Source organism: Staurois parvus, unplaced genomic scaffold, assembly GCF_062004578.1.
Source record: "Staurois parvus isolate SC_StPar_1 unplaced genomic scaffold, SC_StPar_1.0 ptg000604l, whole genome shotgun sequence".
NCBI lineage: Eukaryota > Metazoa > Chordata > Amphibia > Anura > Ranidae > Staurois > Staurois parvus.
The window spans coordinates 7731836-7759192 of record NW_028318400.1 but is presented as its reverse complement, the minus strand read 5'-3'; the positions used below and the strand labels follow the sequence as shown (position 1 = coordinate 7759192).

General features: G+C 39.0%; 1 protein-coding gene across 1 annotated transcript in view; it reads right to left on the bottom strand.

The window, feature by feature from the left end:
- The window catches only part of PCDH15 (protocadherin related 15), a gene marked incomplete at its 3' end in the record, with an annotated part of 1039494 nt that overhangs the window by 487941 nt on the left and 524196 nt on the right, over positions 1–27357 (bottom strand). Inside the window, exons 7-8 of the mRNA XM_089692803.1 lie at positions 9813–9929; positions 4204–4314 (exon numbers count right to left, since the gene is read on the bottom strand). Coding sequence (XP_089548929.1) covers positions 4204–4314; positions 9813–9929 — 228 coding nt within the window. The remainder of the gene's footprint in view (positions 1–4203; positions 4315–9812; positions 9930–27357) is intronic.

The window sequence follows — 27357 nt, the reverse complement described above, 5'->3', positions numbered from 1 at the left end:
ACAATGTTTCAACCACTGTATGGAGGGAATGTCACAGAACTGTCAGAAATAGGCTATTTCTGACAGTTCTGTGACATTCACTCCATACAGCGGTTGAAACCGCTGTATGGAGGGAATGTCACAGAACTTTCAGAAATAGCTTATTTCTGACAGTTCTGTGACATTCACTCCATATAGCGGTTTCAACAACATTCACTCCATACAGCGGTTGAAACATTGTATCTATTTGTTTCCATAAATGGAAACAAATAGATACAATGTTTCAACCGCTGTATGGAGTGAATGTCACAGAACTGTCAGAAATAGCGGAGCTCTGCAGATACACTTAGCGGAGCTCTGCAGATACACTTTTTGCCGGCTTGGAATTATTCTTATTTTCATCCTACTTCTTCTTCTTCTTCTTCTTCATCCTCATCCTCTTCTTCTTCTTCTGAGGATGAGGATGAAGAAGAAGAAGTAGGATGAAAATAAGAATAATTCCAAGCCGGCAAAAAGTGTATCTGCAGAGCTCCTCTAAGTGTATCTGCAGAATAGAGGAGCTCTGCAGATACACTTTTTGCCGGCTTGGAATTATTCTTATTTTCATCCTACTTCTTCTTCTTCTTCTTCTTCATCCTCATCCTCAGAAGAAGAAGAAGAGGATGAGGATGAAGAAGAAGAAGAAGAAGAAGAAGAAGAAGTAGGATGAAAATAAGAATAATTCCAAGCCGGCAAAAAGTGTATCTGCAGAGCTCCTCTATTCTGCAGATACACTTAGAGGAGCTCTGCAGATACACTTTTTGCCGGCTTGGAATTATTCTTATTTTCATCCTACTTCTTCTTCTTCTTCTTCTTCATGCTCATCCTCATCCTCTTCTTCTTCTTCTGAGGATGAGGATGAAGAAGAAGAAGAAGTAGGATGAAAATAAGATTAATTCCAAGCCGGCAAAAAGTGTATCTGCAGAGCTCCTCTAAGTGTATCTGCAGAATAGAGGAGCTCTGCAGATACACTTTTGCCGGCTTGGAATTATTCTTATTTTCATCCTACTTCTTCTTCTTCTTCTTCATCCTCATCCTCAGAAGAAGAAGAAGAGGATGAGGATGAGGATGAAGAGGAAGAAGAAGTAGGATGAAAATAAGAATAATTCCAAACCGGCAAAAAGTGTATCTGCAGAGTTCCTCTATTTCTGACAGTTCTCTGACAGCTCCTTCACATGTACAGCGGTTGAAACATCTGTTTCCGAATAAAAACATCTGTATCCTAAATGGAAACAAATAGATACAATGTTTCAACCGCTGTACATGTGAAGGAACTGTCAGAGAACTGTCAGAAATAGCGGAGCTCTCTGCAGGGACACTTTTGCCGGCTGATCGGGAAAAATCCGATTCGCGCACCCGAAGTAGGCAAATATTCGGATTCGACGCGAATCGAATTTTTCCTGAAATTCGTATCGAATTCCACTTCGCCTGGTTCGATTCGCTCATCTCTAAACACTACCCATAACAATTTGATATACTGTATGTGGAAAAATGGCTGGTAACATCATTGTTTGGTAGTAGTTGTACTGTTTATAACAAAATAGAATGATACAAAAGTTAAAGTGTATCTAAACCCACTACCAAAAATGTAATATATTGCAGCTTACAATATGGCGGCTGCACAAGTTTTATTTTTTCCCTTATTTTATTTTCACCTGATGATCCTACCAGTTAACACACCTCCTGTCTTAGGGTGATGTTCACTCACTGTACTGTACGTATGAAGGGGCAGCATTGTCATCCTAGCTAGGACAGAATTTTTTGAGGACTTCAGAACGTCTCCCCTCCCTGCTTCTTTATAACATAGGGAAGAGGTATTCTGTAGTTCCTACAGAGCACTGGGAGCAATGCTAACTGAGTGCAACAGATAGCACACAATGTTACAATATTTATAGCAGGATTTAAGAGGTACGCTTAAATTACTCTTATTAAACAGATGTGAAAAAAGCTCTTTCAATGGAATATTCAACAGACCCAAGGGAAGCAAATAAGAGAAGTCCATTGTTGAGGATTACATATACACACACCAATTTACAGATTTTTTATAAAAGGGTTCACAGGTTTTATCCCTGCACACCAGCTTCTGGTTTCTTTGTAATTGCTACACCCACCATTTACATTTATGCATTTACATGTTTGTGCTTGTAATTGGTTTAGTAAAGATGAGTCCCAATTCAATATGTTATTTTGTCACTCCTGTTAAAGAAATCTTACAAACCAAAATGAATAACCTCTAGTAGAAACGTGTAGCTGCATGTTAGATATATATACTGTATATTCAGAAAATGTTAATGTCAAATAAATATACAATAATAAACAAAATAAATATAAACTGCTTAAAACATTCAAGGTTCTTCACATCCAAAACATTTGTGTGATGTAGAACCTTGTATTTGTTTATATTTCTTCCTGAAATCCACGTCACTCAGTGACATTGTAAATTTTATAATAATGAACACATCCAAACTTTTGTTTTATTTTTTTTTGTTTTGGATAAATAGGGTAAAGGATATAACCTCTAACTTGTTTTATTGCTTTAATTGTCCCTGTTGAGGACATTTCTTATCACTTCTTATTCTGTCTGATACTAATCACCAAGATAGACAGTGATTTGCAAACCTCCCCACTTGGGAAGGCAAAAAAGCAATTAAAACATAACTGCAGTTCTAACCAGTATTGGTACATACATGGAGGCATTGGGTAATAAGACCTTCCCAAACTCATATCAACATGCCCATTTCCAGCCATTAGGGTCAGACAGGTCTACTGGAGAAGGTAGACCTCCATTTCTGCAGTACCATTAATTGCAAGTGAATACAAGCTACATGGTGTCCCTTTCGAGATTTAAGAAGTGACATCACATTGTGAGCTACCAAGGCATGGCTAAACACTTCTGGGCCAAGTCTGAGGCTTCTCTAATATCTACTGTTGGAGCCCATGCATGCCAACCCATCACTGTCGGCACCTGCTTCACACTGCATAGGAAAATCAGGAAAACAGCACGCCTCGCTATAAGGAATATTTTATTATCCAGGCAACAGAGAACAAATAAATCACAAACAGATGTATTGGGACCTAACAGCATCATAAAAAATATTTACTACAACATTTGACTAAATCCCACCACAACCTTTGTGAACCAATATTGCAAATAAAACATGGTGCAGGAGCACATCCTAAGGATTTGGGGTACTCAAACAGTGATGTCATATTTGCATGAGTGTTTTTAAACATTTTTAAATAATTTTGCAAATAATCATAGCTTGTATTTCTCGCTTATTTAGTAGTAAAACTGACAGGGTTTCAGCTCGCAAACAGCAAATCTTTCCTGAAGTTTGTGAACCCAATTGAAGTCTAATGGCGGGGGGGTTGAATCTTGTTATTCAATTCTGTTCATAGCTTTGAGCTAATAAACAGTCTATTATCAAGTGTAATACTTGCGTATAGATGCGTTTAAATGAGTAAACATGCATAAAGATGCATATGCATACATAACTTTTTATTATAAATATATTTTCCCCTGTTTTTAGACTTAACTTATGCTCTTACAAAGGCTTATACCTGCACTTATAAGCATAAGTGCGTAAAACACATGTTCTTAGACACAGATTTTTGGATTATATGTTATGAATCTGAAAGCATCTGTTTATGCATTTGTGTTAATGGCTCCACTGAAAACAATGAAGCTACATTCTGATCTGTAGAAAAAAAAAAAACACTTGCATATGCATTGTTTTATGGCCGTGTGAATAAAGCTTACATGAGTCCTCTTGCAATCCAGTGCTGTGCCCGGCTTCATTTCTTCTTTCCCCTATCCCCTCTCTCACAGATTTGGCTCCTGCTGTTGTCAGTCAAATCATGTAGGGAGGGAGCAGGGGGTGGGTCGATTCATTCTGTATGTATCTATAGACGCACATAGCCTGGCCCTGGAGTGAGCCTGCATGTCTGTGACCCAGCAAGTGGCTTGCTAGGGGTAGACACAGAAGATGAGCAGCAGATAACGTCAGTTGGGAACCCCAGAAGAGGAGGCTCAGGGCCACTCTGTGCAAAACTATTGCACAAAGCAGGTAAGTAAAACATGTTTGTTATTTTTAAAAAAAAGTTACAACTGCTTTAAGGTAGTGTTATTATCAGAAGTACAAAATAATAGTGTAAACATGCTTGTAAAGAAAGTGTTGAACTTACATTAGCTTGTACTATGACATAATACCGTGTCTTTTCCTCATAATTCAACCTGCGCCGTAATACAACTGCTCCAGACAGTGTGAGGGGAATGTCAAAGGTTTTATTGGAAGCCTAAAATAAATAAATACATAAATAAATTACTAGGTGTTACAAATAATATCTTCATATATGGTTAATTTAATAGAAATGTCCCTTTTAGTTTCCAGATTCTTTGTTTTCTTAAGTTCTATGTAAGTGGGAAAAAGTGTCTGATAAAGCTGTTTGTTATATTTGTGTACATTGTTAGTTGGTGTGCAAATGTACTATCATTCCATACATATAGTGTAAAAATAAATAATATACAATTAAAGAAAAATACATTATATATATAAAGAGAGAGAGAGTCAATCTGTTTGTGACAGCCCAAATACTTAAAGCCACATTGGGTAAATCTGGGATGCCCTGTTTCCCTTTGTGGAGGCACCACATCTTAATATTATTGCCATTCCTTATGTATAAAACGCACAGTGGACTTTATTGTTGCCCCAGGAATAAGCCACACTGATAGCATATTAAAAATACAGGGGGAAATAAACTCTCATTCTCTCTTTTAGAGTATTATTATTACAAATGATTAAAGTAGAACTATAGGCATTTTTTTTTCCATTTTGGATAGTGTAAGGGAGGGCTATATGTAAATTAAGGTAATTCTTTGGGGAACTCAAGGTCACAAGAACTGGTGTCCCCATTGGAAAATTTTCCCTCTATTACTTTTCTTCGGACAGTCCAAAATGTGGGTTTTCTTTTACTTTCACTTTCAATGGTAATGGTAAACATGATGAATAGAATGAGTGTATCTAACAGGGGCACAGACAGCAATAAAAGCTGACAGGTGTTTTAATCCCTCTCCACTCTATCCAAAGCAAAAAAAAAACGTTTTGCCTTTAGTTATACTTTAAAATTATACATTAGCCAGACTACAAATTCATATTATAAATAATAAAAAAACACACAGTTACTTCAATGACATTCCCATATTATACCACACATGTACTATAAATCAGCGATTTAAAATGTGGGATAATAAATCCCCTCAAGAGGTGTAACATCCACTGTCAGTTCTAAACATGATTCCTCAATGCACTATTAGTGTAGCTTATTCCTGGGACACTTTAAAAGTCCATTTGAGGTCTTACACATAAAGGTATGTATTTTTTTTTTTAAAGAAGCCTTAAGTTAAAAAAAAAAGACAGCTAATTGCCAGCCGATCTGAAAATATCCACAAAGTTCTGCCAAATAGACATCAATCCCGTCTTTGTCAATTATATTGTTTTTGAGATAAATCACCTGATCTAAAATGGCTGAGAAAATTATAATGCTAAGGAGCATAGAACATTTATTTAAAATAAGAATCAGCTCAATTTCTTCACAGGTATGCTAAGTTTTGCATGCATACTGTATTTGTGAATGTTATGATTAACGGATGTTTAGTAAGAAAAGGGTGATTTTTGGCTGGCTAATGGGAAGTGTATGTTGTTTCTTTACCAATGAATTGTTCAGATTTTCCCTAGAACAATGAAAATTTATCAGGAGCATAAAAAATAGACACAGCTGGATTTACTGTACGTTCTTTATCCTTGTCAGTTTAACTGTAGTGTGTAAACAGAACAGCACAATAATAACAAAAGGAAACCTCTACTAAGGGAACATGTATGCAGGAATAGTGGATGTTTTTATTTTCTTATACAGATGCTATGTTTCATGGGGATTAAACACAATGTACCTAATGCTGTTTTGTCAGTCACCTCTTGAAAACATTGTGCGTTTGATTACCACCTGTCACAGAAGCATTAGAATGCCATCCAGGAAAAGGCCTTGAAAATCCATAAATATAAACCATATACATTAGTATTTTTCTCTTTTGAATTGTATGCAATTTAAAGGCTCTTCATGTTGCTGCACTTTGTGATAAAACTGAAATTTTTAAGTCAAATAGCAGAACAATAACAACAAAAAATCAATTTCAACTATGAAATGGAGTATTGGAGAAGTGAATTGCTTAGAGCGGATCTTCAGGCATGAACCAAATTTACCTCCAAATCTTTGCCACCCCTCCTAGATTATATTCCAACAGTACTTTGTACCTGTAGTGAGAAAAAAAAACTCACTCTCTGTGTCACAAGGCCTGAAGGAGAAGCTGCTGTGAAGGGGATCAGTATAGTGTAATGCATAGCTACCCCCTCCAGTGCTTAGAGCACTCATCCTGTAGATTGCCCAAGAGAAATCTAAATAGTTTACATTTACCTCCACATTAGGATAGCTCTAAAAACTGAAATTAATATCTACTTTCCAAATAGTCTTGTTTACAGAGCTGTTCTAGTATGCAAATAGTAGGAGAATTGCAGCTATAACGCAATCACCTCCTCCTGCCACATGCTCTGTATGCTGGATTAACTAAAAAGAATTAGCATCTACCACTATTTTTGTTTCACAAAAGAGAATGCACACTGGGAACTTGCTGACTGAGAACTCCAGTAAAATGTCAGTTACAATAAATAAGATAGGCAAAGGCATACAATAGGAAGAGCTGGGCAAGCATCTACGCAATGCTGAGCTGTGGAGAGTGGTGGATCTCAGTGGAGATGGGCGGGAAGACCTATCTATGTCTCAATGTATGAATGATGTATGTGTTCATCAACCTACATTCACTGCCTGAAGCAGGCTGATTAAAACAAATGGAGAGACTTTAAGGAGATTGGCCCCCAAAGCACAGGGAGCTGGCTGTGTTGACTGGTCCCCTTCTTTGGAATAGAAAGTACGGGCACACTGTGATGGCAGGATTCTAGAATTATTGCAATAAAATGGAGCCACCTATTATGGAAGGAAAACAAAGACCATTTGTATTTGGTGAGCACACTTCTGCATTTTCACCATCTCTTGGTATGTGTCAGGGCAGTAGCCGAGGAACGGACAGGCAGGCCTAACAATGTAACGCACTGGCTGACGACAACCACCACCCACAGACCGAAGTCCCTCAGGGCGCGGAGTCTAAGTCCCAGGCTGCCCTTCACCAGGGCCCCTGATGGTGGGGATGGACTTGACGCAGCCAGGAACCAGGTCGCGGCCCCCGAGACACCTCAGCTGCGGTAATGGCCGCCGCCAATGGCGTGTAGCTGGTGGAAGAAACAAAAGAGTAGTCAGACAAGCCGGGGTCAACAACAACAGGACAAAACAGTACAGGGCAGAAGACGAGAGAGAATCACAGGTCACAAGCCGGGTTCAGCAACAGAGGGTCAGATCAAAGGAGAATACAAAGAATAGTCAAGTCACAAGCCGAATCAGAATACCAGGAGAGTCACGAGAGTCAGAACAGAGTAACAGCAACACAAAGACACAAGACACAAGTGCAAAGAGCATGTGCGGGCCACAGACTTATATGTCATCAGCCACGCCCCTCTGGGGGGTGGACCTCAGAGACCTGAAGGAATAAAAAGGATTCCCATCATGCACAGCAGAATCCAAGATGGACGCCAGCACATGGAGTAACATAACCTCAGGGAAAAGGTAGGACCTTGACAGTATGTGCCTGGAGATGAACATTAAAAAAATTACAGTAAGTTCAATTTTCCTGAGTGGGTATACTCCTGCACTTTCATATTTTGTAATAAATAGACAACAATTATATAAGCAAAGCTCAGTTCACTAGCAGAAGCTATTGCATCTGCCCCCAGATGCGTTAGCCAGCATTCATTTCAGGCATTTTTGAGATAATGGAAAAGTTTACTCCTGTGGGGCTGCACAGTGGCTAAGTGGTTAGCACTGCCACCTAGCAGCACTAGGGCCGTCGTTCATATCCCAAACAGGCCTTGAGGTTTTCTGTTCAAATCCCAACCATGCCTGAAGTTTGCATGCTCTCCCTGTGGCTACGTGGGTTTTCTCTGGGTACTCCAGTTTCCTCCCACACTCCAAAGACATAATTAGCCCTAGTAGGTGTATGTATGAATGTGAGTTAGGGACCTTAGATTGTAAGCTCCTTGAGGGCAGAGACTGATGTGAAAATAGAATATATGTAAAGGGCTGTGCAAATTGATGGTGCTACATAAGTGCCTGTAATAAATAAATAATGTCTGCCCTTGCATACTTACTTCTGGACCTCAAATTACAATTACAGATTTGATTGTAGCACTACGTATCCAAAAACATAGCTTCCCAGCCTACGGTAGTGTCTAAGTAGGAATTAATTTTTGCTATATTTTAATAAATCTGTTTTATGTATACACAAAACTCATTAATGTATGACACAACATTTGTAGCCTGGTTTTATTGGCTGGGTTCCTGAACTGTGGTTTGCTATATGCCAGTAAGCTGATTGGCTGGAGCCAGACATAAGCCAGGGAATACAAGGGATATTAACCATTTCACATCATGCAAAAAAGTGAAAGGGTAAACATTTTAAAAAATTATAGGTCTTTAAATTGCAGGCATTTAAATCCTTTACTACAGAATATGAATGCTCTAGATTCTGCAATATAAAGAAACAACAAAAATGATAACTGTACCACTAGAAGCTCAGGAGTATACAAGCATTTGAAAACCAGAGTGAAGGAATGTGGGCACACAAAGTCTGCATACCAGCTACAAGCCAGATGAACAAACTAAACAAGCTATAGCTGCAAAATCAGGACAAAATTATTGGTAATACTTCATCTAAATAATGTGATACTTCAGGGCAAATTGTTAAATCTCGTTACCCACATGGGATGAGTTTCCTGGCACTATAGACTTACAATGATCAGTGCATCATCATAGTAGAATCATAAGGTTTACCCTCTAGTCCCTAAAATAATGTTTTTTATGTTGACTATGACAGATGATAAGCAAATGTCTGCTAGAGAAAAAATAATTTGTATTCATTTTTACTTTTGAGTGCTGTAGCCTGAACATTTTCAACCTATTCAACTATAGTACACCCAAACGTTTTTCACTAAACCCAAATTTTTTAATAAAATAAAATAAATGCAATTTGTCTAATTATAACTGGAATGTATCTTCCATCTCTCTTTCCCCTTGTTTCATCTCTCAAGTGTGATCTTTTTTCTGCTATTCTCAGACTTCCTGTCCTAGGGTGGCTACGTTCATTCTCCACAACCCGCTTCCTTTGTGTATGTGAATGTAACCACCCTTTCCTGATCATCCCTGAGGTGAACTACAGACACATTCAGCTATTTGGGAACTGTAGTAGACATAGAGCAGAGCATGGAACCAGAAATAACAGCACTGCTCGCTCTAAAACTACTAGAAGTGAGGTGCATCAGTGGAGGATAGGGAGAATGCACAGTACAAAAAAGAAGCCCAAAAACAATGTTAACAGTATTTTATAACAAAAAAAGCACAGTCATGGTATACTTGATATTTTAGAATGATTAATATAAAAATGAGTTTAATGTCACTTTAATTATCCTACAAATCTAATAAACTATTTTCTAAGGTTTGAAAACTTTCATGTGTAGGCATAGCTATAGTGATATTTTTTCTGGCTGCAGAGATATGTATCATAGTGAAAACTGAAATATATTCCCTTACAAAAAAGTAAATAGATGTAATATTAGCAATGGCAGAAATACACTTACGGTGTCATTTGGGTTGTATTGAATAAAATATTCAATCTGGCCATTAGGACCATCATCTATGTCTGTAGCACCTTTATCCGCAAATCCATTATAAATCGTGGTTCCAACTGGTGTTAACTAGGAAAATATAAAAATTGAAAGTTATCTTAAATTTCAACTGAGTATATAATTAATACAATGCCATCATAACATTCAGGTCATTTCAGATTTCTTTGAAAGCCATAATCATTTTGGTACTTTCATCATCTTCTAGTAAGTGTAAGCAATATATGAAGAATCTAAGATCTAAGATCTTTTTCTAAGCAAAGAAAAAACTTGAAGAAATGTATAATTTATATTTATAAATAATTTGGTATGGTCAAGGGGAAACCATGGATGGCACCACCAGTGGTCTACTATGATACAGAAAAAAGCATTCGTTTTTGTGCCTTAAAAAAAAACAAAAAAACATACTTGCAATGTATTTATTAATTTATGTATTATGCTACCTAATATTAAAAATAGCAAAGAAAATACAAAGAAAAAAATTAATAAATGGCACTGTAAATACACTATCTTTGCTTTCTTCAGTTAGTTAGCAAATGAACTTTGAAATATACATGCGAGAAGCAAGAAGATTGCAGAATATATTAGACCTTGACATTTAGAATCAACTCCAAGCAGTGGAGGAGAGCTGGAACCAGCAAAAGCTATTTGGTTGAACAGTAGGAAGTCACAGGAAAGACTATTACATTTTGAAGACATACCATGATCTCTCAATGCATTGAGCATGAGAAAGAGAAAAGAATATCCTTCAGAAAAGTGGATATAGGTTTAACAAAGGTTATTGGATCTTCTTTGAAAAGAAGCTGAATTTTCTTGAGCTTAACTATTTATGCCCCAGAGCTTTTATGGATATATAGTATAAGTACAGTAAATAGTAAAGCAAAATAAACATGATCTATCAGATTTCATGATAGTGGCTTGTAGTTCCCATATATATGGGCAACAACACTAAGTTAAAAGCACATTTTAATGATGGATGCTTTACTGATAAGCACAGCAATTATTTATATGTTAAACATTTTATTGAGGTTTTTGCAAGCAATCATAACAAGTCTTTTTCTCAGAAATATTATGGGGAGGTCTTAATACGAGTGCAGATAAGAAGGTTTCTCTTCTCCATATTAAATACAATGTTAGAGAGGATTGTAGATTCTCCTGTGTAGATCAGTATGTGGGAAAAAGTTCAAGAAAGTGGGAAGGGGGGAGAGGGAGAAGGGAAAAAGGAAGGGAGGTGGGGAACACTCTCAGCTTTAGATGATCTCCTTATGGAAAAAAGGAACAGTTCAATAAAATGTGTGATTTCTGATTGTCATATCAACCATGATCACGTTTTAGTCATTAGACAGTTTCATTGTTCTGAGCCTCAGAATAGGAGACATGGTTACCAGCTGAGCTAGAATTTTTTACTTGGTCATCAAACGATTTTGTTAGGTCCTTCCTGTTGCATATGATATTTAGCTCTCTACACCAATCTTATATAGTATAGTATAGTATGAGTTTGTGACTGTTTCCAAAATCTGGGGATCATAATTCTAGCCATATTTATCAAGTAAAGACTTGTTATATAGGATAGGGTCAGTATTGTTTAAATGGAGAAGAAATTAGGTAGGATTTTCAGGGAGTTGTATGTTGATCAGTTTAGTGATGATAGGGAAAAGGGCTTGCCACGAAGGTCACATGTTGGGGCAAGTCCAAAAAAGGAGTAGTAAAGTTCCATTGGGTTTGGAACATCTTCAACACATAGGTCTGGTATTTGGGAAGATGTTGTAGAGATTTGATAGGGCAAAATACTAATGGGATAGTAGCATATACAGTAGCTGGATACCTGGAACAAATTTATGGCTTATGAGTGAGGAGGAAAATGTTATCCCATTGCAAGTCTGTAAGCTGGTAATTGAGTTTTCCTCCCTAAGTTGGCAAAAGGGGTGGGATAATGAAATGATCATTGTGGAACCTCTTACAGGTTTGAGAAAATAGGCCTCGGGGAGCAGATCCACTTAAGCAAATTTGCTCCAGGGGAGTAAATGATCTTATGATATGTATAGAATCAGTATAAGCAGGGCAGTTATTTAACTAACATAATTTAAGGAGTTGCTTATACAACTTATACCCCTTATATAATTATAATTCTGAGTAATTCTGAAATAAAGGTCATAGTATTGGTCATAGCATAGCCATTCATCCAGTGACTCTGAATGTACATTTGTTATGCACAAACTGGAAAAATACAAATGTTCTGTAGGCTATATTCTATTTGACTGAAAGCTCTTATACAATGAGCAGTAGTAAAATACTTCATTATGGCCACTAGATGCAGCTACGGAGCATATATACAATATAATAATTCTAGAGAATACTAGTGGTAACTAGCAAAATAAATGTAACCATTGGTTACATTTATTTTCTGATTTCCTCTAATGTTCTCTAGAATTGTTATATTTTATCCCTTATTACAAAGACATAGTATTTCCTATGCTTCTCAACTACATTTAGTAGCCATAATGCAAATATTAAAGTCAAGCCGAGAGCCTTCAATTATAGCTTTAGGGGGAAAAGTTACCACAGCTGATGTTAATGCACCCCAAAATATACTATGTCAGGGCTGAGTAAGGATTTTTTGGGAGGACAGAACAGTATGCAAATTACTTTTTCAAAGCCATTTGTGTTGGGAAAAAGAGGCTGGCAAAAAAACAGACCTTTCATTAATCATGCCAGACCTGATGAAGGTAAGCCCTATTAAAAAAAAAAAGAGCCACTGCTTCCTATCTAGCAGATCTCCTCAGGTATAAACTACCTATTTATGATTAACATACAAACACATTTTTATTTGAAGATTGAAAAGAATGGTTCATTAGACATGATTTGCAAAAACTGAAAAAGATGAGACGTTATAAATACGGGAGAAATGGTGTGATTAATTGTGTTATTAAGCAGTTAAAAAAAAGTAAAGCTTAGAAACAGGTTTAAATATGGATCAGAAGGATTACAGAAACACTTTGGTTATGGGCATATCCCTTTCTAATAGCTCTTTTAAGTGCTATTGAAAATACATTAGCAACAAAAAAGAAGTGTGACAGTGTAAGACTCTGCCAATGTGAAAATGGTTGTAGATAGGACACAAGGTTTACGTGTAGAGTGCAGGACTCTAGAGTATCGATTATGAGCAGAGAAAATGTTTTTTACAGCTTTCTCTTGATTATGGTATTCCCAAATTGGGCTACGTAGTTTGGAATTTTTAATGTGGTTTGGGAAGAAAGATATCTCCAACCCAGTGTCCATGTCTTACTGAAGACCAGCAGGGCGTGTGTCCAGGTGCACACAGCCCTAATAATGATAGGTTTGGGCATAGCTCAGGGCTCCTGTTAGCTGACAGGAGTGCTCCATCCAGGAGACAGGTCTGCTATGTTGAGGAGACAGGTTTACTGAATCAGAAAGCCAGTAGGTCTCAGGCTAAGGACAGGAGGGCTTCAGACTCAGTGTTATTTTGAATGTGTCTGTTTTGATAGTGAAGACCCCTGCATTGGAAACCCTTATGTAAGGAGTTTGTTTTATTTATAAATAAAATTGGTCTGGCAAGCCCTAAACCCACAGTTTGGAATGACATGACTCACTAAAGATGCTACAACCACTGAGCTGAATTCCCCAAAATATCACAGTAGATACAAAAGTAGGGTAAAACAAAACTTCTGGAATTACTTTAGATTTACTGGTAGTAAGTCTCAGCAAATGCAATATGTGCTATATTAATGTTTTTTACAAAATAGGAAATTTGTTGTAGTACATTCATTTATATGAGGAATGCAGATATCTCCATTGCTTGGAAATGAAAAAGTAATCATAAACAGTGGTTTCAAAATAATTAAAACAGAAATCCAATTTGTTCTGTCAGAAAGTGTATGCTTGCTGCGGGACTGATTGACCAATGTAGTCTCCACTGCTTGCAGTATGACAACTGCTTTGATAGAGTAAATATACTTAACAGTTGTGCCAATGTTAACTTTGTGGGCAAGTACTTAGTCAAAGTTATTCTAATCAGGGTAATATATTAGCAAGTATATGCTCTAACAGTGTGGCAAATTTTTAGGCTAAATTAAACTGGCATATTTTCTCTGAATGAAAACAGTCAGTGACTTTTCAAATGATAGTTTCCTGAGCAAGTACAGATAAAAAGGCGGCCTTTGAGAGTAATCTATTACCTAGATAGTGGGGTCTATCATTTCACTGAATGCCACTGGCATGTTTCAAATAAGCCTTTAGGTTACAGTATACAGAAATCTGATACACTTTCCCAAAGAAGACAGAAGCTTTATTGAATTAAAAATATAAAACAGAAATTTAACAGTACAAATAATTGTGTAGCATAAAGAACATACAGGAATGGTAAGCAAAAATTAAACAACCAGATAAAATTACCATTGTGACAATGTAGTTAAACACCAAAAAAACCATGGAGATAACAACCTGTGCAAATTATAACGTTATGTAGTTATTTACTGCAGGGGTGGTACGGCTAGTGACTAAGTCCCAGTGTAACAGAGCTATCTCATCTAGGTGCTAGTCACTGTAGACTGCAACCAATGATCCCAAATTTTATTATATTTGTTGGGACATCCTCTATTAACATATATCAATTTCTTCAAGGGTAGGATGTTGTTAATATCTGCCTTCCACCCCTCCAAAGTTGGGGGAAGTGCCTGCATCCAATGACGGGCTACCAATTTCCTGGCACTAAATAACGTTTCATGTAAAAAAGTAGTCAAATGCCTGTCAGCTTCCGAAGTGGGGATTATTCCCAACAGGCAAAGCTTTGGGTCCAAGGGTACAAGAGAACCCATATGGTTGTGCAAAAATTAGACTACCTGAGCCCAAAATCCATTTATCCATGGCCAGTGCCAAATCAGATAGAAAAAGGCGCCCGGGACACATGGCATTTAGGACAATAGGGGTCCCTGTCAGTTCCAAAGTGTGCTAAATGAGTTGTATTGAGATATGCCCTATGCATTATACAGAGTTGAGTAAGTTGGTCTGGCAATTTAGGTGAAACCTGCTTACAGTTATCTAGGGCTTCCTCCTATTCCTCATCATCCATAACCCAACGTCTGTCACCCATCTAGATTTAAGAGAGTAGGCCAAATCAGATGCCTCTGGGGTAAGTAAAAGGTCATATAAAGAAGAAATATTTACAGGGCACTTCTCCATATATCACATCCAATAACAACAGTGGCGTGAGGGATAGGAAGCCATTAGGGAATTGGGAGACTAGTGCATGTCATACCTGAATGTAACGGAACAACATAAAATTTGGGAGGGAGAACTCCTGCTTCAAGACCTCAAATGACTTTAATGCCCATTTAATAATACATGGGAGAGAAGGTATACACCTCTAGAGGGCCACAACTTGTGGTCAGGAACAGTGAGAAGTTCAGGCAACAGTCGGTTAGACCAAAGTGGGGCATATATATGAAATTGTGGAGCTTTAATCTTGAAGGCAGTGAGGTCCCAAATTCTCTGGTAATGAAAGGCCATTCCTTTGGTGAAGGGCTGTGTGGTAGATCCCCAAGCACCTGTAGCAATATCACAAAATGGATACATCTCAAGCCGAAGTTCCGGGTCAGATACTAAGGCACAGAACCTTGCTCTCTCAGTCTTATCAATATGATATAGGTGGGAGAGTTGGGCTGCCAAGTAATAGAGACCAAACGCTGGAAGGGCAATACCCCCCAGAGTAGTAGGGTTTTTTAGGACATGTCAAGCCAGATCATGTCCATAGCCTTAAAATACCATAATGGGATAGATACTGGAGAGTGCCAAAGTATGTAAAGAATTTTGGGTAGCAAGACCATTTTTATTAACCCATCACCCCAAGTGGCAATTTGGCCCATGTTTGAGATTTGGCTTTAATAAGGGAAAAAAGGGGTTCTACATTTTGTGCAATATATTCAGAAGGTAATCTAGATACTTGTATACGCAAATATTTGATGGTATTAACGCGTACTAATGGCATAGGGACTGGAGTAGCAGGAGGGGGAAAGGAATCAATATGGAGAATTTGAGAATTATCCCAATTAATTTTGAGGTCAGAAAAATTACCAAATTGTTCTATAAGGTCTAAAGTCCACAACAAGAATGGGCCAGAATTGGCTAAGTATATTATCATATCATCAGCATAATGTCCAACTTTTTCAACTAGTTCTCCTCTGTGTAGTCCACGCACTCCATGTGCCGATCAGATCTTAATCCCCCCAATCCCCTCATGTTTTGCATTGTATTGGTATTGTTCTGTCACATGTTCTGTCCCCCTTTGTAATATACAGCGCTGAGCAAACTATTGGCGCTTTATAAATACTGTATAATAATAATAATAATAATGGCTAGGGGTTCGTCTGCCAAGGCATATAATAATGGCGAAAGTGGACAACCTTGACGGGTACCTCTAGAGACAGAAAAAGTCTCGGATGTCCATCCATTAGCCAACACTCTAGCCTGCGGATCTGAATACAATATAGACATCCATTTAATACATTTAGGGCTGAAACCACAGCTTTGGAGACAGTGCCATAAGTATATCCTTTCAACTGAGTCAAAACCCATGGCAGCATCTAAAGAAACCACAACATGATCGGGGGTAGCTTGTACTGTAGATTCATAAACAGCCTCCTGGTATTAAATGCAGTATTTTTTAGGGGCACAAAACCTGTTTGATCTGAATGCACTAAGGAGGTAATAACCGTATTCAGGCATATCGCCAAAACCTTTGCAAGGATCTTAATATCGGTTTGCAGTAGTGAGATAGGATGATATGAATATGGCACATTCAAATCCTTGCCTGGTTTGGGGATCAGAAATATAAGTGCCTTACACATGGAATCTGGTAAGGTAGTGGTCTGAAAAATGGCTTCATATAGCACCAGGAGCTTAGGAACAAGGATCTTGGCACAACGGGTATAGAATTCAAGAGGCAACCTGTCAGTGCCCAGAGCCTTAGTGGGTTTAAATTTACCAATACCAATGTCTATTTCCTCCTTAGTCAATGTAACTTCACTAATAACCTGTTCTGCTGACATTTTTGGAAATTAAATGGTTTGTTGGTATTTCAGCAATTGTTGTGGGGTAAAACTAACTTCAGAGGTATACACATCAAGTAATTAACGACTTCCGCTGCAACCAGTGACACCAGAGTCCCCGCAGCGGTCTTCAATGTGATCACGACAGGAGGTCTGGAGTCCATATGAGCCAAATATGGCATTTGCCATGTTCAAAAATGCGTTGACGAATGGAAAGAGTTTTTGTTTGACCTTTTCATAAGTTAATTGTTCCACTAATCTAGTGTGCAGTTTCAAATTGGTTAGCCGATCAGGCATGGGATCTGTAAGCTACTAATCCTGGAGACTAGCAAGATGTGAACTAACCTATTGAAATACTAGTTTGGAGGTACATTTAGTTCTAGATATATGCATAGTAAGGATAAGCTGTACATGTTTTTTTGAATGTTTCCCATACCACTAAAGGGGAGGCGTTTTCATGATTTATTGTAAACAAATGGGTCTGGCATGGTCTGACAATAATCTGGGACAAAAACTTGCCTGGAAGTCTGGAACCTAAAATTGTGGATAGAGCGATAAAATCAATCCTGGAAAAAGTGGAGTGTGTGGTGGAAAAACAGGAGTATTCCCTACGTAGGAGATGTAGATTTCTTCAGGTATCAAGGAGACCAAATTCAGTCAATAAATGACTGAACTAAGTTGCCCGTGTGTTTGAAGGAGGGGGCATTGGTTGGTTAAATCGATTCAGGGAAGATTTGAGGACTGTGTTAAAGTCCCCCATCCAAATCACAGGTATTGAGGCATATTGGGGCATAAAACTAAAACTGTCACTGAGTACAGTGGAATTGAAAGGGGGAGGAACATACCAGGCTAACAATAGCAGGGTATTACCCAAGATACACACGTAAAAAAACATATCGACCCTCAGGGTCCAACCTGATATTCAATGGCTCAAAGTGTACTGATTTCACAACCAGTATAGAGACACCTCTAGAATACCTAGTGTGAGTAGCATGGAAAGTCCATCCTATCCAGGTCCTCCATAAGGCTTTCTGCAGGTGACCATCTATGTGAGTTTCCACTAGGGCCATTATATTAACCCTTTGTTTTTTTGTATGATAAGCCAACACTGCAGTTCTTTTCAATTTATCACAGAGACCATGGACATTCCAAGTGAGACATTTTAATTGGGACATAAAGATGCCATATAAATATTCAAGAGCCAGTGTATCCATGCCAGGACCCTCAAAAGTGAGCTAAGCAGATACTAAAATGCAGCCAGCAGATAGGGGGATATCCCCGCCACTGCAGCACATACTGACACAAAATAACAGATTATACATATCTCATACATTGTCAATAAAAGGTAAAAAATCAGGAAGACGAATAATCTCTGAAAAACGAGACAAGGTGGTATCTTCAGGAGCCAGCAAGCACTCATCCATACCATACTAGAGGAAACACTGGTCATGTGGTGCTCCTGAAGAACATCTGGAGGAGCTTACATCATCAAATATATTGCAAAGGTGATGAAGATGAGGGAGGGGTATAAGAGGGTAGTTCCATGCCTGTGGGTGACAGATGCTGACTGTTCTATAAACATATAAAGCACCCAAAATGGAAGAGATGAGTAGCCATCCCCAATATTCAAGAGAGGTTCTGTAGCAGGATGTCCCATGGTGGCTATATGTCTTCCAGAAACAGCAATTGAATGCAAATCAAACAAAACGGTGAGAGAAAACAGAATGTGGGTGAAAAAATTAGTCTCAGGAGGAATCAAGTAGATCCAGCCACGCATTGGCAGCCTTCAGTTCCTCAAAAAAGTGTACATGGTCTTCTCCAACGACACGGAGATGTGCCAGGTGCAGCATAGTATACTTAAGATGGCAGATTTTAAGGCGTTTAAAAGTTAGAAATCATTTTTCCACTTAGATTGCTGCGACATTGTATCTCTGCAGAGAAATCCAGAAAAATGGAAATTTTCATGATATCAAAAGGTATATTACCCTTCACCCTAGAAAGGTGTATTATAGCATCCCAATCTGCATAATTAAAAAGTTTAGCAATGAAGGCCTGTGGTGGCGCTCCCTGAGGGGGTGGTTTAGCCAGCATGCGGTGAGCATGCTCCACTACAAATGTAGCTGAGAAGGCCTCTCTACCATAGGTGGAAATGAGAAGGTTATCCAGGAATCTTGCAGCGGGGAGGGAAGGCATCCTCCACACAACTCACCCTAATCTCCACTTCAGATACATGGGCCCAGAGCTTCTGGAAATCCTGCCGAATAAGGGAAATATCCACCTTAACTTCTTCTATTTTAGATATAAGTGATGTTTGGCAGGTCGAGATAGCTTCAAACACCCTAGCCATCTCTGCTGATGTAGATCCCTGAGCAGTAGAGGAGCCACCATCTTCCCCTGACACATCCCATTCTTTATGTCTGTATTTGTCCAGCTCAACACAGGCATCTGCTGTTTTCCGAGGGGGAGCCATGATTAGTTCTATTAGGCTGACCCTTCGATGATAAATCTGGTCAGAAAGACTGCTGTGTGATGCACAGGATAGTTGAAAGGATAAATCTTCGGCGGAGCACTGCTTGCTCAAGACCTACTCCATTTCGTGCCAGGTCATGCCCCCTGATACACTTTAGGATTTGTGCAAACCAGTAGGGCCAAAAACAAAAGGCAGATACTAGTAAGCTACTAAGCTATTTCCATAGGGTATACATGATTTTTTTTTTTTTGCCTGAGGTTCAGAAAGAGGAAAAAGTGTTTAAGATTTCCCCTCATAAGCATTTTGCAGTAATCAACTGTATATCTAACACAGTTTTGTTATGAAGTGAACATTTTTCCACTTAAATCCAGAGATCACCAAAGAAACTACAATGTGCAACACAAACAAAATAACTGTTATTAACACTTCAAAAATAATGCCTATGCTTAAGATACCAGAGTACAGAAACTTATGACCTCCTTTGTTTACTCAATGTGCTCTTGGAGAAAAGTTCATGTTGAAATGTGATACTTTTGCGAAGTCATGCTTTAAAAGTTGTCACTTCAAAATTGCCAACTACATCAGGTAGCTTCTTTTAGTATACCGAAGAAAGAAAAACAAAAATGATATTCAGAATATACAGTATGTAACAAGCAGCCTCGTGGCATAGCCCTGGATGAGATTTATCTATTACTCAGGCTGTGTAAGTTTGTGAACTGATGGACTCCACCTTGGATTTTGGCATCTAACTGGGACACAATAGGTGTCTTCATTGAAACTGGTGTGTATCAGTGTTTAAATAGTGGTGCTGTTACAGCCAGGAAAGAGAGCTGGGAGACCTGTGGGTCTGCTCTAGGGTGCTATAAGATTGTTATATTTTTGTGAAAGTGTTCTCATTAGAGCTAGGCAAAATATGTTTATTTAGTGCTCAGGAAAGCAGGCTTCATTTTGGTGCTTTTGAAGGATGATGCAGACAACAGTAACAAACTACAGCTTGCTGCAGGACCATAACAATAAGTCATATAACTCTGAAACCATTTGACAGCCTTAAAATATCCATTGTGAAACCAGAGCCTCTAGTAACACAGAACACAATGGGGGAGATTTACTAAAACTGGAGAACTCCATATCTGGTGCTGCTGCCTATGGTCGCCAACTTCAGCTTCTTCAATTAAAGTGGTTGCATACCCTTACATATAAATAGTGAAATTACTACCCTCAGGTGATACACAGAGATTAATAAATCCCCCTACATAAGTTGTACCTGTTTATTTACAGCTGTACTTCCCCTACATCCATTCAAAGTGCAGAATTTACACAGGTTCTCTCAGCTTGGAAAAGCAGGGGGTGGAGTGCTGAAGTTACATCAGTGAGGAGAGTTCTGAGAACTGATTGGAGGGAAAGGACAACTGAGGCTGTCAATTACTGGCTGTGCCCTCCCCTGTTACCATTTTTCTCTTAGTGCCAGGAAAACCTAACAAAAGTGATACATGCTTATAGCAGAGAAACAAGGCAGTGGACAGAAATATATGCTTTGTTCATATGTCATGTCTGAGGTTTACAGTCACTTTAAGCTTTGACAATAAAACCTGGAAGCTGATTGGTTTATATGCACAGCTGCACCAGATTTTGCACACTCCGGTTTCATTTAATTCTGTTTTAATTCCAATTGCATTAATGTTCCCAAACTGTATGACTTTCTAAATGTCTGCATAATGCCAAAATAATACCAACCAAGTATACCAATATTATACTAATGATATGTAAGTGGGAGACATCACAAATATCACATCAAGCAATAATCTTCTTATATTATTTGGTAAGGCAGGCACCTGACAACATCAAAAAAGGAACAAAAGTCACTGGCTGAATTTTTCAAAATCGTAGTGGGATGTATAGACAATGTTATAAAATTATAGACTTTAGCTATAAGAACTGAAGAAATAAAAATGGCTCTGATTCCTATAGCAACCAATAGTATATTCCTCTTTTTTCAACCTATATTAGATTTTTTTTTTATTCAAAACTATAATCTGTTTAGTTGCTTAAAGTGTCACTAAACATACAACAGTAAAATCAGTCTGTATATGCAGTAATGCATGTTTATTATGCTCACTGTGGGACCTAAGGGGTTAATCCTCTCCCCTTCTTCCAGTGTCCCTCTTGATTCCTGATAAGAAATATTGTGTGGAGACACTCTGCACATGCTCAGTTTGGTGTGTATTGCTAGAGAGGTTTTTTTTTTCTTTTGGGAGAGTGCATGTGATCAGCACAGGGCTCATCAGCACTGTCCAGACAGAGGTCAGGGGTTTTGCATCCTCCTAGAGCATAAAGAAAACTCCTTCTGCAAGCTTTAACCAGTGCTCTGCTGAACACTATAGAAGTCACAAGACTGCTCTAACTGCAAATGAGAAAAGGTATTTAGCAGTTTATATATACTAAAATAATTGCATTTCCATGTTGTGTGTACTGTGGGAGACCGGATATAGTGAATGGTTCTGGGTTTAGTAACACAAGTAAAAAAATACCTATAGTTTATTACCCTTGCTTTTTTTTATTCTTTCCTCATCGCCAAATATACTTTATCTGAATATAATTTAATTTCTTGTTTTAAGAATCTAAAGTAGAAAGTGTTTGCAAAGTGATTACTTAGTCCCCAGTTGTTTGAAATGAATGATGCTTGCCAGATATAATTTGGGCACCTCAGTTAAGTTAATTTTAATATGTAATTTATTAGAATAGAATTAGTTTATTAAGGTTAATAAATTACCCAATCAAGAGTATCCCATTAGGAAAAGTAGATTGGTAGGGAGTTCTATTAGTTTGTCACTGTCAACTGTGCACTTTCAAGATTATATACCTCAGCAGGCACTTTATTTACTGGAAATAAAAGAACAAATTGAGTAATAAAAGGTACAGAATTAAAAGGTAAAGATATTTTATTAAAATAGCAATTACTGAAATCCTAACAATCCTAAAAGTAAAAACATTCATGATTATCAACAATTTTTATTATGTGCATTTGCATATTTTTAGCTATTTTTTTTATAAAGGTTTAATATTTTCACAGCAAATACACAATCACAACTGCTATTCATTTCATCTGTCATTAGTATCACCATGTATGTAACATCTGAGACAACACAATAATAAAAAAGGTTAGGGACTGCAAAGGAAAGGGCAATTTAATTGAATAATTTTGATATAGCAAAACAACATAGCCTCATTAAGAAACACTATGTAATAACGTGCAGAATAGCCTGTATACCACAATGTATTGCTTTAAAAAATTATGTACAAATGCTTAATTTGTGCAATACAAAGAAGGTTTCTCCAGTATTTTGAAGTGTAAGAAGAAAAAGACTTCCCTAAGCCCAGTCTCTGTGATGACACTGAAACTAAACTGGGCAAGCATAAGGAATCAGTAAGTGTCTAGCTAGGGGACTATACTAGCTAACATCACATATGAGGGGAACAGAGGAACATACCAAGGGTACTAAAAATAAACAGGTTGGTGTGGCAGCATACTCCTGCCTGGCTATATGTAGAGAGCATTAATGTACAATACAATACATTGCAACAACAATAAAACAATAAACAGATGGGACATAACAATGTCCCCTTATTATATAGATACAACCATTCTTAAATAGAATTTTTGTCTTCAATTAAATTATTTTGGAAATGAAACAAAGAAGACATTATTTCCTAAATGAGTTCAATAAAGGGTCTAATTAACTCTGCTTCATTCACATACCCATCTTAAATAATCTTGTGTAACTATTTTAAAAAATGACAATCAATGACATTAAAGTGTGATTTTCCTATAGATATTTCATAGAGAAAGTAGTAGTTTTATGGGTGTGTGCCACTCACAGTTGGAATAGAAATGGCACAGGAATTGTATGAGATGTCTGTTGATAAATTCCCATAACAAATTTCCTTATGATCATCTTTCCAAACAGCACAGCTGTGTTTGTCTTTTTTTTTTAAAAAATCAACTGTTTGTATACAAAACAAGCTCATTATCCCTAAGCTATAAAAACTAAAGCCTGCATTTCAGAACAACCCTATGTCAAAAATGAGAATGTTTTAATAAATGGTTAATAAGCAATCATTTAAACTAATAGCTAATACAAGTAAAATGTGCTATATAACACATCCAATGTTTGTTGTTGTGTACTACTGTAGCTCAAACTGAAATATTTTTTATTAAATTGAAAACCACTCTATTCTGTATTGTTTTAGCAGTGTTGTAGCTCATATAGCTACATTGCCACATCAGTCCTGCAGAGAAAGTGCATGAACTGTCATTCCAAACCACAAGAGGATGCAATGACAGTCCATGCATGCAGAATTTGTTTTACTTGTGCTATGATTTGTTCATTAAACCTCAACTAGAAATTATTGAACTCTTTCGAACTGATTTATACATACAAAATACTAAAAAGGGAATAATAAAACATGTATCAGTGAAATAAAACCTTTAGCAACTTAGAATGAAAATTAAATAAATAGTGTTTTAATTAAAACAATGCATTTTTTAAATTTTGTGAACAGATGCTATAGTATGCTATAGCACCTACGGATGCTATACAGTTAACCTAGACAATTCAGGATTGTATCGTCTTTCTTTTTTAATTACTTTCTTTTTTTTTAAAGCAGTATTTCTAAAGTTTAATGCAAAGCAAGGGATGATATACAGAAACTCAACAGACGTTGCTTAATCAGGATAACCAATGAAACATTACACTCTTATCAGTATAGTTACGTGAGAAGCAGAAACTGCAACAGCAGAAGGGCACTATATAAGGTGAAACCTTTTCCAGAGAAATTAAATAAATTACTAGGAAATGAAACTAGAGCTGTTACATATTCAAGATGGAGGCATTATATGAAATGGATGCCAGTTTAAAGATATATTTCCTTACACCTCAGGCAAACACTGCATGTTTTTTTAGGTTGCATAGAAATGTATCTACCAGATCCATATCTAACATTGCCTGGATACCCAATAATTAAAACGGAGCTCCACCCAAAAGGGGAAGTTCTGTTTTAAGTCTTTGTCCCTGACTTCCCATTAAAGATTGGCACCTTTGGAGAGCGGGTACGGAATTTGACAGGTACCCACTCCCACTTCTGCTGCGATCGCCTAGGCGATCGGAAGTGAAGTTGTCCTCCCCCCTCTCTCCCCATAGTCTTCTGGGACACATGACAGGTCCCAGAAGACTACGGGGCTAATCACAAAGCGCAGCGCTTCTCATGCATGCACAGTGAGCACCTGACTGTGAAGCCACAAGCTGTCACAGCCGGGTGCCCACACTGAAGATGCCAGCACCGGGGAGAGAAGACGGCCGGTGAACCAGCCATGGTGAAGACACTGCTGGACTGAGGAACAGGTAAGTGTCTGTATTTTAAAAGTTAGCAGCTACAGTTTTTGTAGCTGCTGACTTTTATTTTTTTTTCGACTGGAATTCCGCTTTAACATGTTTGTGACGGAGGTGTAGGCGGGACAGAATGCACGCGGAGAGCAGTGGGCACACAAGGTTTTTATTGAGGGATTTGGGACACTTGATCGGGGCAACAAGGGCTGAGTCCGGGGCACACAACAGAGGGACAGTTCAGGCAGTTAATGGGTAATCCGGGCACATGAGAGGGGAGCGGTTCAGGCAAAGATAATCCAGGCACACAGCGGGGGCAGTGGAGGCAAAGAGAGTCCGGGAACAGCAGAGGGCAGTTCAGGCAGGAAAGGGGCAATCCGGGCACACAGCGGGGGCAGTGAAGGCAAAGAGAGTCCGGGCACAGCAGAAGGCAGTTCAGGCAGGCAAAGGGCAATTCGGGCACACAGCAGGGGGAAGTGGAGGCAAAGAGAGTCCGGGAACAGCAGAGGGCAGTTCAGGCAGGCAAGGGGCAATCCGGGCACACAGCAGGGGGCTTGCAGGGACACTCACGGCAGGCAGGATTGCAGGGACACTCATGGCAGGCAGGATTGCAGGGACACTCAGCAGCAGGCGGCTTCCAGGGACACTCAGCAGCAGACGGCTTCCAGGGACACTCAGCAGCAGGCGGCTTTCAGGGACACTCAGCAGCAGGCGGCTTCCAGGGACACTCAGCAGCAGGCGGCTTGCAGGGACACTCATGGCAGGCAGGCTTGCAGGGACACTCACGGCAGGCAGCTTGCAGGGACACTGGCAGCAGGCAAGCTTGCAGGGACACTCAGCAGCAGGCAGGCTGGCAGGCGAAGATAATCCGGGTACAGCAGAGGGACAGTTCACAGGGTAGCGATCCAGGGACTCACCAGCCAGCAGTGGCCTCAGCAGAGGAAGTCTAGGCAGATAAGCACCAACTCCTCACGGGTCTTCAGAGCTTCAAGACTACACAGGCAATATAGGACCACAAGTCCCAGCAGTGCACAAAGCAAAGCACAGTTCAATACATCTCAAAGTTATGTTTCAGCCATGAACGGCTCTGACCATCCTGGCTTAAGCTCTCCCATTCTAAGAGTCTTTCTTCCAACATATATATGGCCCTCTCAATTGACCAAGCCCCAAGCTCCTGGTGCCGACTCGTCTGTCCTTTCATAGCCATAAGACACCATGCTGTCTGCGCTCCCTACCGGGATAATTCTCACCTCCCACCCCCTGCGGGGCACAGGAATTGCAAATTCTAAACAAAGCAGACAAGCTGACTGTTGGCCCTGTTAACAAAACAACACAAAAATAAAAGAATATTTCTGCTGTCCTTCACAATGTTCATATGAGTACCCATGATTGGTTGGTTGATTGGATAAAGATGATTCATCAATTAACCCCAAGGCTACATTCACACTATTGATTAGGGACATTTAGTTGCAGACAGTTTTGCTATGTTTAGGAAAAGAAGGAAAGTGCTGCATCCAGGGTCGACTATCTGCAGCTATCTGCAACTAAACACGCATTGTGTTTAGCTTCAGTTAGCTGCAGTGCATTTAGCAGCAGAAAGACACATTTTCCCTTTTCTTCCTGAAATGCTGGCATTCCTTCTCATGTTGGTTCACATTCATCCTCATATTAGTATTTATTCCTTGCACACATGGTCTAACAACTGCTAGCAAACTGTCAAAGGTGGATACTGACATTCTGGTAAAGTTGGGATAGGTTATGATTTCCTCATACATCATGACAAAATATCTCCTAGTTAGGATATTGGAATGTTAGGGGATGTACTTCTCTCTATCTGCTTCAGGGCCAGAACTGAATCTAGCCTGTTTGATGTGGGGGCACAGTAAAAAATGTCAGAGGAGCAGAGGATGGGAGGTCAGCAGGGCAGAGGACAGGGGGGTCATTGCTGGCAGGGGGGAGAACAGGAGGTCACTGCTGGCTGGCCAGAGGATAGGGGGTCACTGCTGGTAGGGCAGAGGACAGGGGCAGAGCCCCTTCTCCCATCCCTGTATTGCACACAGCCTGGGCACAGGCAGCAGGGCTCTTCCCTCCCACACAATACATAACAGAGATCAGTATACTGTCAGTCAAGGACAGTATAGTGTCAGGCTAGGGCAGTAAAATGTCAAACTAGAGTGGTAAAGTATCAGATTAGGGTGGTATTGTGTCAATTTAGGGCAACATAGTGGCAGGTTAGGGCAGTATAGTGGCAGGTTAGGGTTGGCTTGGGGGGCTTAACTAAAATCTTGGGGGGGCATAGCCCACCTCAGCACCCCCCTAGATCCGGCCATGATCAGGGCCAGTTTACAATAGAATGCGGAGTGAGAAAGACATGTTCTATGCACTTTTCCCACACTGCCCTTGCAATCTACATGTGGGTGCCAATTATTTGTTAATGGCAGCCCAAACACAGATCGCAACACAATGCATTTGTGTGCACCAAAGTGCATGGTACCGTAGTACCATGTAGTTTGGCGTGGGGAGTTTTTAAAAGTAGAGTTGTGCGCGTGAATCAGCCCTCAATCATCTTCTACTCTCAAGCAAGG